We start from the raw sequence: 16164 nt of genomic DNA, 5'->3' as shown, positions 1-16164 counted from the left end.
CTTCAATCTCATTAATTTTGTCTTCCATTGCATCAATTCTACCCCTTTGCCCTTCCAATGTGTTATCTATTTCTGACAATTTAGTATTAATCTTCTGTATTTCTATCTGTAGATTTAGAATCATTTCTAATTTTTCATTTATTTTGTCATTTTGTCTTGTATTTTTTTCCAGAATTCTTCTAGGGTTTTTTCTTTGTTTTCTTCGGTCTGTCTCTCAATCCTTTGAAGATACCTAAATATCATTCTTTTGAATTCCTTATCAGAGAGTTCCAGTGCTGCTGCTTCCTCAGTGATGTGTTCTGGATCTGTATCCTACTTTCTTGTTTCTACCACTTTATCTTGCTTCTTTGTGTGGATTGTGATGGTCTGTTGTCTCCAAGACATCGTGGCATTGTATTTAAATCTCTGTTAACTGTGTGTGAAGAGCAGCCAGGGGTGATTCAGGCTCTTTTTGGTGGTTTTTTATTGTTGGCCCTTTGGTGGAGAAGAAGGTGGTGGCTCTCTCTCAGTAAGTGAAGTTGCAGGAGGTGTGCGTGTATTTGTGTCTTACGGGGACTGTTGCTGTCTCCCACTCAGTTAGACAAAAATTACAATTGAATAACCATCACAAAACTAAAAGCATATGGACAAAAAATACACCATGTAATCACACAAGAACAGTAACCAAAAAAAGAAAAAAGGGAAAAAGAAGAAAAGAAAAACAAGAAAACCTGTAATATCTGGGGACAGGGCAATAAAAGAAAAAAGGTAGAGAAGGAGAATAATGAAGAAAAAAAAAATAGGAAAAAGAAAAAATAAACAGGGTTAACCATGAGACAAAAAGAAGAAAAAATTTTTGAAACCAGGAACAGGGAAAAGAAAAAAAGCTGAAAACTAAGACCTTGTAGGGGAAGAATAGTAAAAAAGACAAAAGTATTAATAATAGTAGTAGTTTTAAAACAGACGAAAACAAGCAAACTAAAAACCAGAAAAAAGAAAGAAAAAAATATGGGGAGGGCAGGACAGGGCACCCAGGCTCTGTCCAAGCACACAGATGGATATGGAGTTCCTGTGGGCCCAGAAGGTGCGTGGGAGTCGGGGATGGCTGAACCTCCATTCACCAAGGGGTGTGGGGTATAAGATAACAAGGGGAATGTCACAGCTTTTCAGTCGTCCAGGTCCGGAGTGTCTTTGGGGTTACTGGCAAGCAAAACCTGTTCTTAAGCCCCTGGAATCTAGGACAGCACTGTCTCTTTAAATATCCAAAATGGTCAAGCCGCTTGTAAACATTCTAAATGGCTGTGCCCTCCAGACAGGCAAAAGTCCAGAGCTCAGCCCGCCTTCCTTTTCGCTACTGCTTTGCCTTTTATTCCCTAGCCACCAGAGCAGTCCTCTGTGCAGTCCATGGCTAGCAGGTCTGATTTTTAGGTTAATTCTTAGGTCTTGCCACCACTTGGCAATCTCCAAGCTTTCTGTGCTGTGCCCTCAGTATTGCTGCCAGACCGTAGCTCTGTATGTCTCCTTTTTTGGTATTTTCATGCAAATTCTTCTGCTACTTGGGATTTAGTCCACTTCTATATCCTTCCCTTAAAGGCTCAGGGGTCCAGGATTATCTTCTGTGTCTGTGTTAATTGGTTCCCCTTTTCTTTGTTGAAGAGGGTCTGTGCAGTCTTTCTGCCTGTTCTGCCATCTTACTGGAACCTTGAAGTAGTCTTTTATAGTTTTCTTTGTACAGGTCTTTTGTGTCCCTGGTAAGACTTATTCCCAAGTGTTTTATTTTTTTGGTAGCTATCATAAATGATGCAGTGCCTAAGGCATTTGACTGCTAACCAGAAGGTTGGCGGTTCAAACCCACCAGCCACTCCTTGGAAGGAAGGTTGGGCAATCTACTTCCATAGTGATACTGACTCAGAAACCCAAGGAGGGGTCGCTATGAGTCAGAATCGACTTGACGGTAGTGAGTTGGGGTTTTTGTTGTTGTTGTTGTTTTTTAATCGTAAATGGTATTGATATCCTTATTTCCTTTTCAGTAATCTTTTTGCTGGTGTGGAGGTATCCAACTGATTTTTGTTATGTTAATCTTGTATCCTGCCACTATGCTACATCTGTTAGTTTCAGTAGTTTTATTGCTGAGTCTCTTGGGTGTTCTTTGTATAGGATCATCAGCAAATAGCGACAGTTTTTCTTCTTCTTTGCCAATTTGGATGCCTTTGATTTCCCTTTTTTGCCTTATTGTCCTGCCTAGGAAGTCTAATACAGTGTTTAATAGAAGTGGTGATAGAGGGCATCTTTGTCTAGTTCCCATTTGCAAGGGGAATGGTTTCAGTCTCTCTCTATTGAGAATAGTGTTGGCTTTTGCTTGTGTATATATACCCTTTGTTACATTGAGGGATTTCCCTTCTATTCTGTTTTGCTAAGAGTTTTTATCAGGAATGGGTGTTGGCTTTTATCAGATGCCTTTTCTGCATCGATCGATATGATCATGTGGTTCTTTTCCTTTATTTTACTTATATGATGTATTATGTTAATTGTTTTTCTAATGTTTTCTAATGTTGTTTTTCTAATGTGCATACCTGGTATGAACCCCACATAGTCATGGTGTATTATTATTTTTTCAATATATTATTGGAGTCTATTGGTTACGATTTTGTTGAAGAATTTTGTGTCTGTATTTATGAGAGATATGGGTCTGTAGTTTTCCATTTGGGTGATGTCTTTACCTGGTTTTGACATCAGGGTTATGCTTGCTTCATAAAATGAATTTGGGAGGATGCCCTCTTTTTCTGTGTCTGGAATAGTTTGAGTAGGATTGTGTAGACAGTTGTCAATTCTTTGAATATTTGGTAGAATTTTCCAGTGTAACCATCTGGACCAGGCCTTTTTTTGGTTGGTATTTGCAGTGTAGTAAAACCTGATATGGCTTTTCTAGCCATAAGTCTTTGTAAACTCTATGGTGGAATTTGCTGTGAGCAGCTGAGGAGCTCCTGATTATAAAAGTTATCCACCTGGGGTATTTCTGTTGGGAGTGGCACTGAAGCAATGTTCTGGGAAGTTTGCTCTCAGGTGCTTAGAATTCTGATCTTATGATTGGCTAGTTTGGCCACTCTGCCAGGCTCAAAAGGAGGTGTCCTAGAGGCAGAGGTCTCTCTGACTGCTGGTTGAGGAAGATGTGCCACTGAAAGAGACACGCGCTCCTGAGAGACACGCACTGCTGGGAAAGAGACGCAAGAAACATGCTTTGAGGAGTGAGACACCGAGGAACATGCAATGCTGGGAGAAACAGTGTAAGAGACTGTTGACTGAGAGACGGTGGGCTGGGAGAGAGACTGCGTTTTTCCTGAACTTGAATTGTAGCCTGGTGCTTCCCTAATAAACCCTGTAATCTGTGAGTTCTGCGTGGCCACTGCAGCAAATTACCAAACCCAGGAGAGAGGTGGTGGGTACTCACCAACTCACGGTTGGAGAAAGGGCTGGAGGTAGGCAGCATGTCTGGCCTTGCAGGAATAGGCCTTGGGTTACTGATAGTGATTCTGTCTTCCTTTTGTGGGGTTAGAAGAGGTCAGGAGATGTGGCCTCCTTGCCTTTTAACAGTAATTTTTTTTTTTAATGACCTGTTCAATTTCTTTCTTTGTTGTGGGTCTGTTTAAATTTTGCACCTCAGTCTATGTTAGTTTAGGTAAATAGTATGTCCATTTCTTCGAGATTTTCAATTTGGTTGGAGTATAGTTCTTCATAATATCCTGATATTATGCTTTTTATTTCAGTTGGTTCTGTTGTGACATCCCTCAGTTCATCTCTTATTTATGTTGTTTGTATTCTCTCTCTTTTCTTTTGTTATATTCGCCAGTGGTTTGTCAGTTTTATTAATCTTTTCAAAAAACCATCTTCTAGTCTTGATTTTTTCTACTGTGTTTCTATTTTGTTTCATTTCTCTTTGCTCAAATCTTTACTTCTTCTGGTGACTGTAGGCTTGGGTTTTTGTTTTGTTTTTGCTGCTCTTTTTCTAATTGTTGGAGATGGTGGGTTAAGGTGTTGATTTTAGGTCTTCTTTTTTTCTTCTTCTTTTTTGATGTGTGCATTTATTGCTGTATACTGGCCTCTGATCACTGCTTTTGCTGTATTCCGAAGATTTTGGTATGTTTTGTTTTCATTCTCATTTGATTCAAGGGATTTTTTTTGTTTCATGTTTTATTTCTTTCATCACGTAGTCGTTTTTAAGGACGATATTATTCAGTTTCCATATATTTGCTTTTTTTCCATTGATCTTCCTATTTCTGATACCTAATTTTATAGCATTGTGAGTTGAGAAGATGCTTTGCAGTGTTTCAGTATTTTTAAACTTATTGAGGCTAGCTTTGTGGCCTAACATAATGGTCTATCCTGGAGAATGTTCCATGTGGGCTAGAAGAGAATGTATATTGTGCTATTGTTGGGTGAAGTACTCTAGATGTCTTTAAGGTCAAGTTGGTTGATTGTGTTGTTTAGTTCTGTTTCCTTGTTGAGTTTCTTTCCATTTGTTCTATCTTTCATTAAAAGTAATTTATTAAAGTTTATTATTACTGTAGAGTCATCTATTTGTCTTTTTAATTCTGTTGAAGACTGATTTATGTATTTTGGGGGTCTTTCACTGGGTGCAGAGATATTTACTATGGTTATGTCCGTTGTTCAGTCAATCCTTCAATCATTATATAATGTCCTTCCTTGTCTCTTGTGGTGGTTTTTGTGATAAAGTCATTTTTATCAGAAATTAACATCGCTTTGCTTGTTTTTAACACTGTATAGAACAGCACATCCGAAACATGTGTCCATGTTTGTACCTTATTCCCAGCCTAACTATATCAGCACGTACACTTAACCCAACTACTCAGACTTAGCATGTCTGTGTATCATGGCAATTGAATGATAATGGTATTTTTGTTGGTATTCTGCCAAAATCATTGTTTAGTATTTAATATCATATAATAGATCCTAAAAAGTCCATTTATCTAGGAGACAACTGAAAAATCTTTGTATTTCCAAGTAGATTCAGGCTTAGAACTTTGGAAACTATACCGGTTTGACCAGCATGGACTTAGGTTAATGAAATACGTATTTCCTCTTCAAATGATATTATTTGAGAGACTATACCTGAAATTTAGGAGCTCTGGTAGCATAGTGCCTAAGGCACTTGACTGCTAACCAGAAGGCTGGCAGTCCAAACCCACCAGCTGCTCCTCGGAAGGAAGGTCGGGCAATCTACTTCCGTAGTGATACTGCCTTGGCAACCCAAGGAGGGGTCGCTATGAGTCGGATCTGACTCGACAGCACATAACAACAACAACAACATACCTGAAATTTTACTTTATACTAGTGAGATGGTATTGGGCTAGGTAAGCAATTAGTTTAAATACACATGTGTTTGTCAGCTTTCTTTTTCTTAAGCAAAAATGATTATAAATCTCAAAATATGAGGAAAGCAGTACTGATATTCTTTCTGTCATAACTTCATTTATTATTATTATTATGGTAAATTTAAAACTATCTGATGTATTTTTTATGTAGTACATTGATGTTTCTTTCTGCCATTTGTTTTTCCCAGAAAAATAGAAAGATACACTGATATAAACATGGAAGACTTTAAGTGTCCTATTTTTCTTGGTTGTATCATCTGTGTGACTGGCTTGTGTAGCATTGACCGAAAGGCAGTTCAGCAACTCACAGTTAAGCACGGAGGTCAATATGTGGGACAACTGAAAATGAATGAATGTACACACCTCATTGTGCAAGAACCAAAAGGTAAAGCTGTGTTTCTTAGATGGATAAACTCAAACTTTTTCTAGCATTTGTCGTTTAAAAATCTCACAGAACACCTTTTGCTTCTGCTGTGTTGTTAAGCTAATTTAATATTTTTTCCCCTTAAAATGGTATAGAGATAGTTTGGTTCACAAACGCTAGGAAAATTATATTGTTATCTTGGTATTTATCTGGGTTATTGAATATAATAAATATAAACCCCAAAACTTTCTGTGGTATTTTCTCTGTTTATTGTCAGATCTTTTGATTTTAAAATAGTATCTCTCCCTTAACTATTAGATATATAGGGAAGATTTTTAATGAACAACCAGAAAGCTAAAAAGATGTAGCTAAGTTACATTTCTTTCTAATGATAAATTTGAAAGGCTTGCTTTAGTTTTGAAGTGAATGAACTAGCTTGATTGAATGAACTAGAAGTTTTAAATTGAAGATAAAAACAAAACCCACTGCCATTGAGTCAGTTCCGACTCATAGCAATGCTATAAGATAGAGTAGAACTGCCCTGTAGGGTTTCCAAGGCTGTAAATCTTTGTGGAAACAGACTGCCACATTGTTCACACATGGAGCTACTGATAGGTTCAGACTGTGGACCTTTTGTTTCACAGCTGAGCGCTTTAACCACTGCACTACCAGGGCAACTAATTTGAAGGTACATCTGGAAAACATGAGGTAGCTAAAAGAAAATTACCAATAGAATAATTCCTAAAACTTGCTATTTTGTTGTTCTTTAACCTTTGTATCTATTCTAAAGAATATTTTCACTGATACTCTTGAAAATACATACATTAAGAGTTTTGTCAGTATTTTTATTGTGTCTTTTTTATCTGTATTATGCTTTAATAAGTTACCTCAATGAGAGAGAAAATTAGAGAAAAATTTGTTAAAGTTAATTCTAAGTTAGAATTTTGGATATGGCCGAAGGATAATTGTGAGTGGAGTTCATACAGCTGCTGATTTTCTTCTCTGCTCTCAAGAAAGATTCAAACAAACAAACAAAAACCCAACGACTTTTTTGTTACTGCTTATTACATATTGACCTTGATTTCTCTGTACTACTGTTCCAAATACATTACATTCAGATTGTTTCAGGTAAAAAAATATGTGCATATTCTTGATACAGTTTATGTATGTATTTACCTATCTATCCTGGATTTTGAGTGGAATCCTATTGACAGTGGAGTAGTCTCTTCAAAGCTGGTATTATTTTGCATATAAAATCTTAGTTTTATGTATTCTTATTAAGACTACGTCATGATGCTATGCATTATTCCCATTTTACAGTTTAAGAAATTGTGAATTTAAAGAATTTAAATGGTAGGGCCTCTACTCAAACGAAGTCCAGTATTATTTCAGTTATCCCATAGTTTGCTTCTGTCTCCCTATAGTGTTTGTATAAAAAATAAACTCTGTTAAACAGAAAAGTATTGTTGGGTTATAATAACCTAAAATACCTTTTTTTTAATACATACTGTAGCTACTCTTCAAATGTAGTGCTAATTACTGATAACTGTAATTTCTTTTGGGTGAACTTTTTTAATACTCTCTCATAGTTTGAAAAACTTCAGATTTGATATTAATAGACGTAGCAGATTTCATCTAGTAATGTACAAAACTGTTGCTTGAGATTACTGGGATTTTTTTTTAATTACAGCTCGAATTTCAGACACTTCTAGTTATGGTATTTATAACTTTGTTAAATCTATCAATAGAAACTTCCTGGAGTTACATTATCTAAACTCATTTAAAATCTAATGATTATATTATTACTTTTAATGTAAGAACTAGCTATTTCAGTAGCTAACAGCACTATGTTGATTATGAATTTTCTCATTTCCTTTAAGGTTTCCTTTCTGGTTCTTAATTATAGATTACTTATATTTCTTCTTTTTCCTGTTGGTTAATTGATTATATATAAACACTTAGGAATAGTGTAACAAGAACCAGTCAAAATCTGCAGGTGAAAATAACAAATCCATTAGAGAATTTAGGGAAAAGGAAGAAATAATGATTTCTTATACTTCAAAAATAGAACATTTTGTACATTTGTAGATGAAATGTGCTACATCTGTTAATACAAAATCTGAAGTTTTGCAGAATGTCTTTACAGCAAAGACACATGAAAACAGTTACTGGTATTATTTATGTATAAACAGGAGCTTTGTGGAACTTGTTTCCTTGGTATAAAAACCTTAGGATTTTAATTTTGTGGGTATTTCAGCAAATTGACCTAATACTGGTCACATCGCCAATTTCTGACTTCCATGGAAGTTGATATAATCTACACAAACCATTAACTTTAGGTGTATTAATTTGTGTAGGTAACCCTTCCCATGTTTAACTAAAAAACTTTCCTTTAGTATTTTTCTATTATTATCAGAATTATCAAATGTTATATGTAAGTTGCTTTTCATGTAATTTCTTAAACAACTAAGATGCTACCCGTAAAGTGAAGTATGTATTTGTGGAGCTCTGGTAGCACAGTACCTAAGGCATCTGACTGCTAACCAGTAGGTTGGTGGTTCAAACCCACCAGCCACTTTGCAGAAGCAAGACTGGGCAATCTACTTCTATAAAGATTTACAGCCTCAGTAACCCATTGGGGGTCTCTATGAGTTGGAATTGACTCGATAGCAATGGGTTTTTTTTTTTTTAATCATGGTTTGAATATTTCTTCAAAGATGTTAATGATCTACATTTTCTGCCTCTGTCACTCTGACTCTCTCTCTTTCTAATGACTATGATAGGTCAGAAATATGAATGTGCCAAGAAATGGAATGTTCATTGTGTGACTACGCAGTGGTTTTTTGACAGTGTTGAGAAAGGTTTTTGTCAGGATGAATCTATATACAAGACACAGCCTAAACCAGAAATAAAGACTATGCCTGATACTTCAACTCCTACTGGCCAGGTCAACACATTTGATAGTAAGTCTCTTTTGGGATTAAAGTAAATAGTCATATTTAAGACAGTCTATTTTCTGTATAAGAATTGGTATGTTAATAGGGTCACTGAGATATTATAAGGCGTTTGATCTGTTTTTTCTATGCTTACATATTGTTTATTATTATTCAGTAAGAAAACAGCTACATTATATAATTGTATTTAAAAAAAAAAAACCTGTTCTTCATATTTCTTTTTAGAATGAATTACTACATCTTTTCACACTCTGATGTAATGTAAGAGATAGTCCAATTAGGAATATTAATGGTAGAGACTTAAACTAATTTTTAAAGATTTATTGATGTGCAGAACAATTTTTCTGTATTTGTTTTAGTTTTTTTCAGTTGTTACAGAGCATCTGTATTTGTATTAAATTTAAAATATTTTCTATTTTATAAATGTAATGTTTTATAAGTTGGCAGTTTGATAACAATGTAAATTTTTTTTCAAATGTTAGCTTTGTGGACTTTAAAGCCAAGAACTTTAGAATATTGTGGGAAACAAGGCACTGTTAAGAAAGTTTATTAAATATATTTTCCTTTAAATGAGATATGACTTTAATTTTTTAGTTCCATTTTCCCTTTTCATACTTTGCCATTAAGATTTCAATAAAAGCATTTAAATCTTTGGAAATTGTTCATAGCCTTTTTGTTTGAAACAAAATTTAATCATTGGAAAATATACAATCACGATTATTTTATCTTCTAAACCTATATACTCTGGTAGCATAGTGGCTAAGACACTTGCCTGCTAACCAGACGGCTGGCGGTTCAAACCCACCAGCCACTCCTCGGAAGGAAGGTTGGGCAGTCCTACTTCCGTAGTGATACTGCCTCGGAAACCCAAGGAGGGGTCGCTATGAGTCGGGTTTGACTCGACGGCACATAACAACAAACCTGTATACAGGCATACTGTGAAGACATTGCAGGTTGGGTTCCACACCACTGCAATAAAGCAAATGTTGTAATAAAGTGAACCACAGCATTTTTTTGTTTCTCAGTACATATAAAAGTTACATTTACAGTATACAGTAATCTATTAAGTGTGCAATAGCATTATGAAAAAAAAGTTTGAAACATTGTGAGAATTACCAGAATGTGACACAGAGACACAAGTGAGCGCATGCTGTTGGAAAAATGGCACCGATGGACTTGTTCAATTCAGGGTTGCCACAATCCTTCAATTTGTAAAAACTGCGTTATCTGTGAAGCACAATAAAACGAGATGTGCCTGTATCTTTGTTTATTATGTAGGTCGTACTCTTTCAGATGTCAGCCACATTTCTAACATCACTGCAAGTTGCGTAAATGAATCCATATGTAATTCGGTTCTTAATAGCAAATTAGAGCCTACATTTGAAAATCTAGAAAATCTGGATGTCAGTGCATTTCAAGTACCTGAAGATTTATTAGATGGCTGCCGGGTATGTACATTTTTATAATGTGGTAAATACAGTAAGTAATAACATACATGAATATTTTGTAGCCTAACTTTAAAGGCTCTTTATAGTTGGGCTTGCTCTATATCTGAATACGCCTAAGCAGACACACTCACTAGATATAGTCATTCTTTGACTGTCAGGGTCTCTTTCCCTGGGATGTACTTTCATTTGCCATCCTTCGAAGTTCATTTCCATTTTCATCTCTTTGAACCCTCCCGCCTACATCAATCTTTCCATCCACTGTGCTTTAAGAACATTTAGCTTCTGACCCACTTATGGATTTCTATTTATTTCTAATATCATTTAGTACTTAAAATGTGCTACATGCTGTGATAATCATTTCATTATATTAGGTTAGTATGTTGTATTTGATCTCATTTAGTTCTCACAAATAACTCTAAACTGGATGGTATGCCGAGGCTGAGACTTAGAGGAAGAAATTCTTGTTCAAGGTCACACAGATATCACGCCAAAGCCTATATTCCTGATCATTTGGCCCACTGCTTTGTTCAGTATCTCTTGGGTTATTTAATTTTTTAATGTATCAGTAAGTTAATTAATATTGTAAGTTAATCTTGATGGAAACATTATATGCTACACTTTTTTTCCTTAACTTTTTATTGTGATTTGGGTAAAAGTTTACAGAGCAAATCAATTTTCTCTTCAACATTTCATACACATTTTGTTTAATGGCATTGCTTACAGTGCCTTCAATGTAACATAACTGACTCCACTTTCTTTCCCATTCCTCCTTCTCTCCTAACCCTTCCTGCCTTCTGAACTGTATCCTTGGACAAATGCTGCCCTTTTGTTCTCAAATGATTGATTGGTCTAAGGAGTGTATACCTTCCTAGAGTTTTGCTTACCTTGTAGACCTACCTGTTGTTTGACTGAAAATTTCAGCTATGAGAGTGAGTTCAGTGTGACCAAGAGCCATAGTCTTGGGGATTCCACCACTTTCTCTCTGACCAATAAGCACATTTTCCCCCCACTCTATCCTGGACCTTTTATTCTAATGTGATCCCTTTCAGAGCTGTTGGTAATGTTAGCTAGGTGCCACTAGTTCTTCTGTTCTCAAGGTCGTAGAGGCTGAGGTTCATTCATTTTTGCTCTAGAAGGGGAAAGACTAGTAGTGGCACCTTAGATGGCCACTCTCAAGCTTTTAAGATCCCAGTTGCTACTCACCAAAGTAGGATGTAGATCATTGTCTTTGTGGACTGTGTTGTGCCAATTGACCTTGATATCTGAGACTGTCTCCTGAGTCCCCAGGCCCAACAACTCACTCCCTTAGGATTTTTGTAATAGCTATGAAGTTTTCTTAACTTTGCTCACTGTATACTCTTCTATGTTCATAGATATATTTGCTGCATATATAAATATACATGTAGAAATATTCTCTAAACTTATATATATTTATGGGTATAGTTCCACGCTCCTTCCCACATCTGTTGAGTTTGCACGTCTGTATCCACTTGTGGATTATTGATTGATGTTATTACTGGATTGGGTAAGAATTAGTTTTGACCTCTGTTGCCTTTAACTTTTGTTTTCCTCCCAGTGGTTCCCTTTGCTTGAACATTTTGTGCTGACCTCCCGCTTATGGTATATTACCTTCCTCTTCGCCCAAGTTTAATATATGTTTACCTTCTAGTTCTTGGTTTACCCTTTCTTCCCTTTGCCATATGCTGTACTTTTTCACATCTAGAATACTTCACACATTGCTTCATATAACTCTTTTTAAAATTAATAGTCTGTGCATCAGTTTTGCACAGGGTAGCTAGTTTTTAACCCTATTTTATTGTTAAAAAAGGAAATTGGACAAATGACCTTACCTTTCTGTACTGTGAAAACTTATCAACTTCTTATCAACACAGAAAGTGTCTTGCTTAATCTTTTTTGCTAGACTGTACTAATTCTAAAGGAGCTCTGGGTGGTATAGTGGTTAAGACAATTGGCTGCTAACCAGAAGGTTGGTGGTTTGAACCCACCAGCTACTCTACGAAAGAAAGATGAGGCAGTCTGCTTCCGTAAAGATTTACAGCCTTGGAAACCCAGTGGGGTTCGCTATGAATTGAAATCGACTTGATGGCAGTGAGTTTGGTCTTTTTTAATACTAATTCTAGATACGACTTTTAATTATTTTTCTTTCACATGAAATATGTAATTTTTCTGTTAAAATATATTCTGTCAGTGGAGCTGATTTAGTTTGGGATATAAATGAAGTTAGGGATAGATTTCTTATGAATTGTTTTAAAGATACCTTTTGTAAAATAAAAGTGAAAAGATTTGTAATTTTTAGTAACTTGGTTATAGTCATATGGCTAATCACTGGTAGCTGAGCCACGATTTGAACTTAGGTTTTCTGAATTCAGTAAAGTAGTTTATTTGTATAATCACTTTAAAATTCCTAAGTAGTAAGTTATTTTAAGAAGCAACCTTCATTTTAGAAATTGCTATGCACTAATATTCAGAAAGGGAGCTCTGGTGGCGTAGTGCCTAAGGCATTTGACTGCTAACTAGAAGGCTGGCGGTTCAAACCCACCAGCCACTCCTCAGAAGAAAGGTTGGACAATCTACTTCCATAAGTGATATCACCTCGGAAACCCCAAGGAGGGGTCACTATGAGTCGGATCTGACTTGACAGCAGGGCGTTTTTAATATTCAGAAAATATTAGATTCTGCCTTGTGTTCTATTTAAAGCTACGAAATACTTAACCACATATCTGCTGTGAAAGTTAATGGCCTATGAGGTTGCAAAAAAAAAAAAAAGGAAAAAAATCCGACTTTCAAAATACACTTTCCACTTCTTCCTATATCTTAAAAGTACTCAAAGTTGTGTAACACACAATCAATTTAGAGTTTTTTTTTTTTAATTAAATGTGTGACTATTGAGAGAAATGAAGCATCTTAAATATATTAATCTAAAGTCTGTATTTTCTTTCTTTGTAGATATATCTTTGCGGTTTTAGTGGCAGAAAGCTAGATAAACTGCGGAGGCTTATTAACAGTGGAGGTGGAGTTCGTTTCAATCAGCTCAACGAAGATGTAACTCATGTTATTGTGGGAGATTATGATGATGAATTGAAGCAATTTTGGAATAAATCAGCCCACAGGTTTTGTCAGTTTTTAATTCAAAGCAATTTTTACTGTATAATGATTTTTCTTAAAATTGCATATTCATGTAATTCTGGAAAATGCATGGTAAGTGGGATTTTGGTCTTTATAGCTTAAACTAATATGTAACTATGTACTATTTTTGTAGGCCTCACGTAGTGGGAGCAAAGTGGTTGCTAGAGTGTTTTAGTAAAGGCTATATGCTTCCTGAAGAGCCATATATCCATGCTAACTACAAGCCAGTGGAAATTCCAGTTTCAGATCAACCTGAAAATAAAACAACTATTTTAAAAAAGAATAACAGCAGCTTTTCTAAGCAAGACTTTATACCTGATGAAAAGCATCAGCAAGCTGATGAAGATCTGCTCTCCCAATATGTAAATAATAACTCAACAGTAGGTAAGAAATAATTGATTAGTATTTGCAGTTACAGAGAAATACTTTGGTAGCCAAGTATGTACATATATTGTTTCTCCCAGGTTTACCATATTTGAAATTAAACTACCTTTTATTCCCTTAAAATTCCATTAGCTTTTTTTCTGAGCTGGCAAGCCTTTGAACCATCTAACCCCTACTCTTCTCTTTAGCAAAACAGCTCTGCTTTGATCTGTTTTATATCCGGGCATTGATTAACTTACGTTTAAGTTTGGAATAACAAGAGCATTGGATGAATTTTTTAAATTTCATTAATCGATCATCTTTTTTTTTTTTTTCCCACTAATTCTTAAGTTACATGATCTGTTTATTATTGTGTAGCCTTTCTTCTTGTCTCGATGTTTATGTCTGTAGGTTCCCTTGAAAGTACTAATTTAGTTAGTTATATATCACAAGATCTGCAGCATTTTTGTAATTGTTTAATCATAAGTATTTCCTAGCTTTGTTATACGTTTTTCAGTCTCTGAGATATTTAAGGGGCGCTCTGGTAGCGTAGTGCCTAAGGCATTTGACTGCTAACTAGAAGGCTGGCGGTTCAAACCCACCAGCCACTCCTCAGAAGGAAGGTTGGGCAATCTACTTCCATAGTGATACTGCCTTGGAAACCCAAGGAGGGGTCGCTGTGAGTCAGGTTCGACTTGAGGGCATATAAAAACAATAATGAGATATTTAAGAGATGGCTTTCATGAATGTTCTTGTGTGCCTGAGAAAAATGTATCCTCTGTTTGTTTGGAGGGGTGTATATGTATACATAAAATTAAGTTTTGTCTGCTCAATCTGTGGATTATTAAGAGAGATGTGCTCAAAGTTCCTCCACTGTGTTGATGGCTGTGTCATTTTCTCCGTGTAGTTCTGCCAGATTTAGTTATGTATACTTGCTGAAGTTTTATAATATGGTGACCCTCATTTTCCTAATGAGCTTTTCACTTAAAATCTGTTGTCAGCGTAATAGATATTGATAGTGTACTATCAATATATTTGTTAGGACTCTGGGAATTCTAAGAAATGTAGGGTATGAATTTCTTCTTCCAGAGAAGGTTCATGTTTAGGTCTGCCAGGTGCCTAGGAGTTTACCAACTCGGAACACCTTTAAATTAGTTTATTGACTGACATTTTTTTTGGACCATCAGGCTGGTATAAATTTGTATCCTAACCTACTTGAGGACAATTCTAGGGTGACAAATTCTTATCTCCCTTTTCAGAGTGAATTTTCTTGTTCTTTGGTTGTTTCCCTTCAGGGATCCTGGATTTGTTTATTCAGGGAGTACTCTGTTCCAACTCTAATTTGTGTGAGATGAAAGGCCTGACTCATGTCCTTCCATGCAGTGCCCTTAAATCACAAGGGTCTAAGTTACTGGCAAATAGGGTTGGGTAACCACTTAATGTTTTAGAGTAGTTCTGCTACTTTAGTTTTATGAGCCTTTAAGGATTTACCTGGCTTTCTTACAAACTCAGCCATGCATTTATAAGGATGCTTTTAATGTTATTCTATATCTTAAGGTGCTTTCTAGTGAGAATGTTTCAAATGTCTAGCCTACCATATTTCTCAAAACGGAATTCCCAGCATTCCTTTACACTCTTTGTGTTGTGCTGCAGAATTGTCTTTTGTCAAACCATTTGCTTATGCTTTTGTATTTTATCACATCAGGAAATCATCCTAATTTTCTAGGAAGTTCTGGTGTAAAGAAAACACAAATGCATTGTTGGGAGCAGTTTTATCTACCATCCTTAGCAAGGATACTTGCTGGAGGGATAAGTGATGAATTTCTCAAACCTTCTTAGTTTCTAAGGCAGCTAGAGGTCAGTTGACTTTGTAAAGATTAAGTGGTAATAAATCTCAGTGGATCCTCAAACACTATAGAAAGTTGTAAAGTATTTTACAAATATTTCTTAAAGCAAAATTGATTTTGACTTGAGAGAGCTTTTTCAGTGATAGGTTTGTCAGGGTGGGTCTGTTATTGGGCTTCTGAATGAGATATGTTTGAAAAAGGGATTCTGCTCCTATAGTGAAAGAACAGTTCTAAAACATGTTAATGTATTGAGTCTCTTAATAATTTAAGGATTTTACTTACAGATTATAAGAACTTAGTATTTCTAGTTTGTGTATTTCATAGTAGTAGTCTAAAATTCCACAGGATTTCTTCTGGTTTCCTATATCACCAAAAATGTGTACACAGCAAATAAAGCTGGGTTGTTTTTTTCCCCCCTCTAAATGTGATTGTAAAATAATGTGAGGGACTTTTGTTGCTTGTGTTTTATATTTTATATGGAGAATAAGTGTTTAAAAAAACAAACTTTACAGGTAGATTATGTAGTAGTACATCATCTTTCTTTTCATCTAAGCTTATTCATCCTCCTAATAACTCTGTAAGTGTACTTATTCCTTATAGTGAGACACTGAGAGCCAAAGAGATTACAGAACTAGGATCTAACTCTCTTGACTTATTGAGCAGTCTATGCTC

The 16164-nt window shown here is 35.7% G+C and overlaps 1 protein-coding gene across 1 annotated transcript in view; it reads left to right on the top strand.

Annotated features, from left to right (window-relative positions):
* TOPBP1 (DNA topoisomerase II binding protein 1) overlaps positions 1-16164 on the top strand; it is a 98710-nt gene that overhangs the window by 17286 nt on the left and 65260 nt on the right. The window contains exons 5-9 of the mRNA XM_007936973.2: positions 5558-5754; positions 8517-8696; positions 9966-10135; positions 13103-13266; positions 13416-13666. Of these exons, the coding sequence (XP_007935164.1) occupies positions 5558-5754; positions 8517-8696; positions 9966-10135; positions 13103-13266; positions 13416-13666 (962 nt within the window). The remainder of the gene's footprint in view (positions 1-5557; positions 5755-8516; positions 8697-9965; positions 10136-13102; positions 13267-13415; positions 13667-16164) is intronic.

This window comes from Orycteropus afer, unplaced genomic scaffold (genome assembly GCF_000298275.1).
Source record: "Orycteropus afer afer isolate SDZICR_OR568_19922 unplaced genomic scaffold, OryAfe1.0 scaffold00003, whole genome shotgun sequence".
Lineage (NCBI taxonomy): Eukaryota > Metazoa > Chordata > Mammalia > Tubulidentata > Orycteropodidae > Orycteropus > Orycteropus afer.
This window is presented reverse-complemented; position numbering and strand designations above follow the sequence as displayed.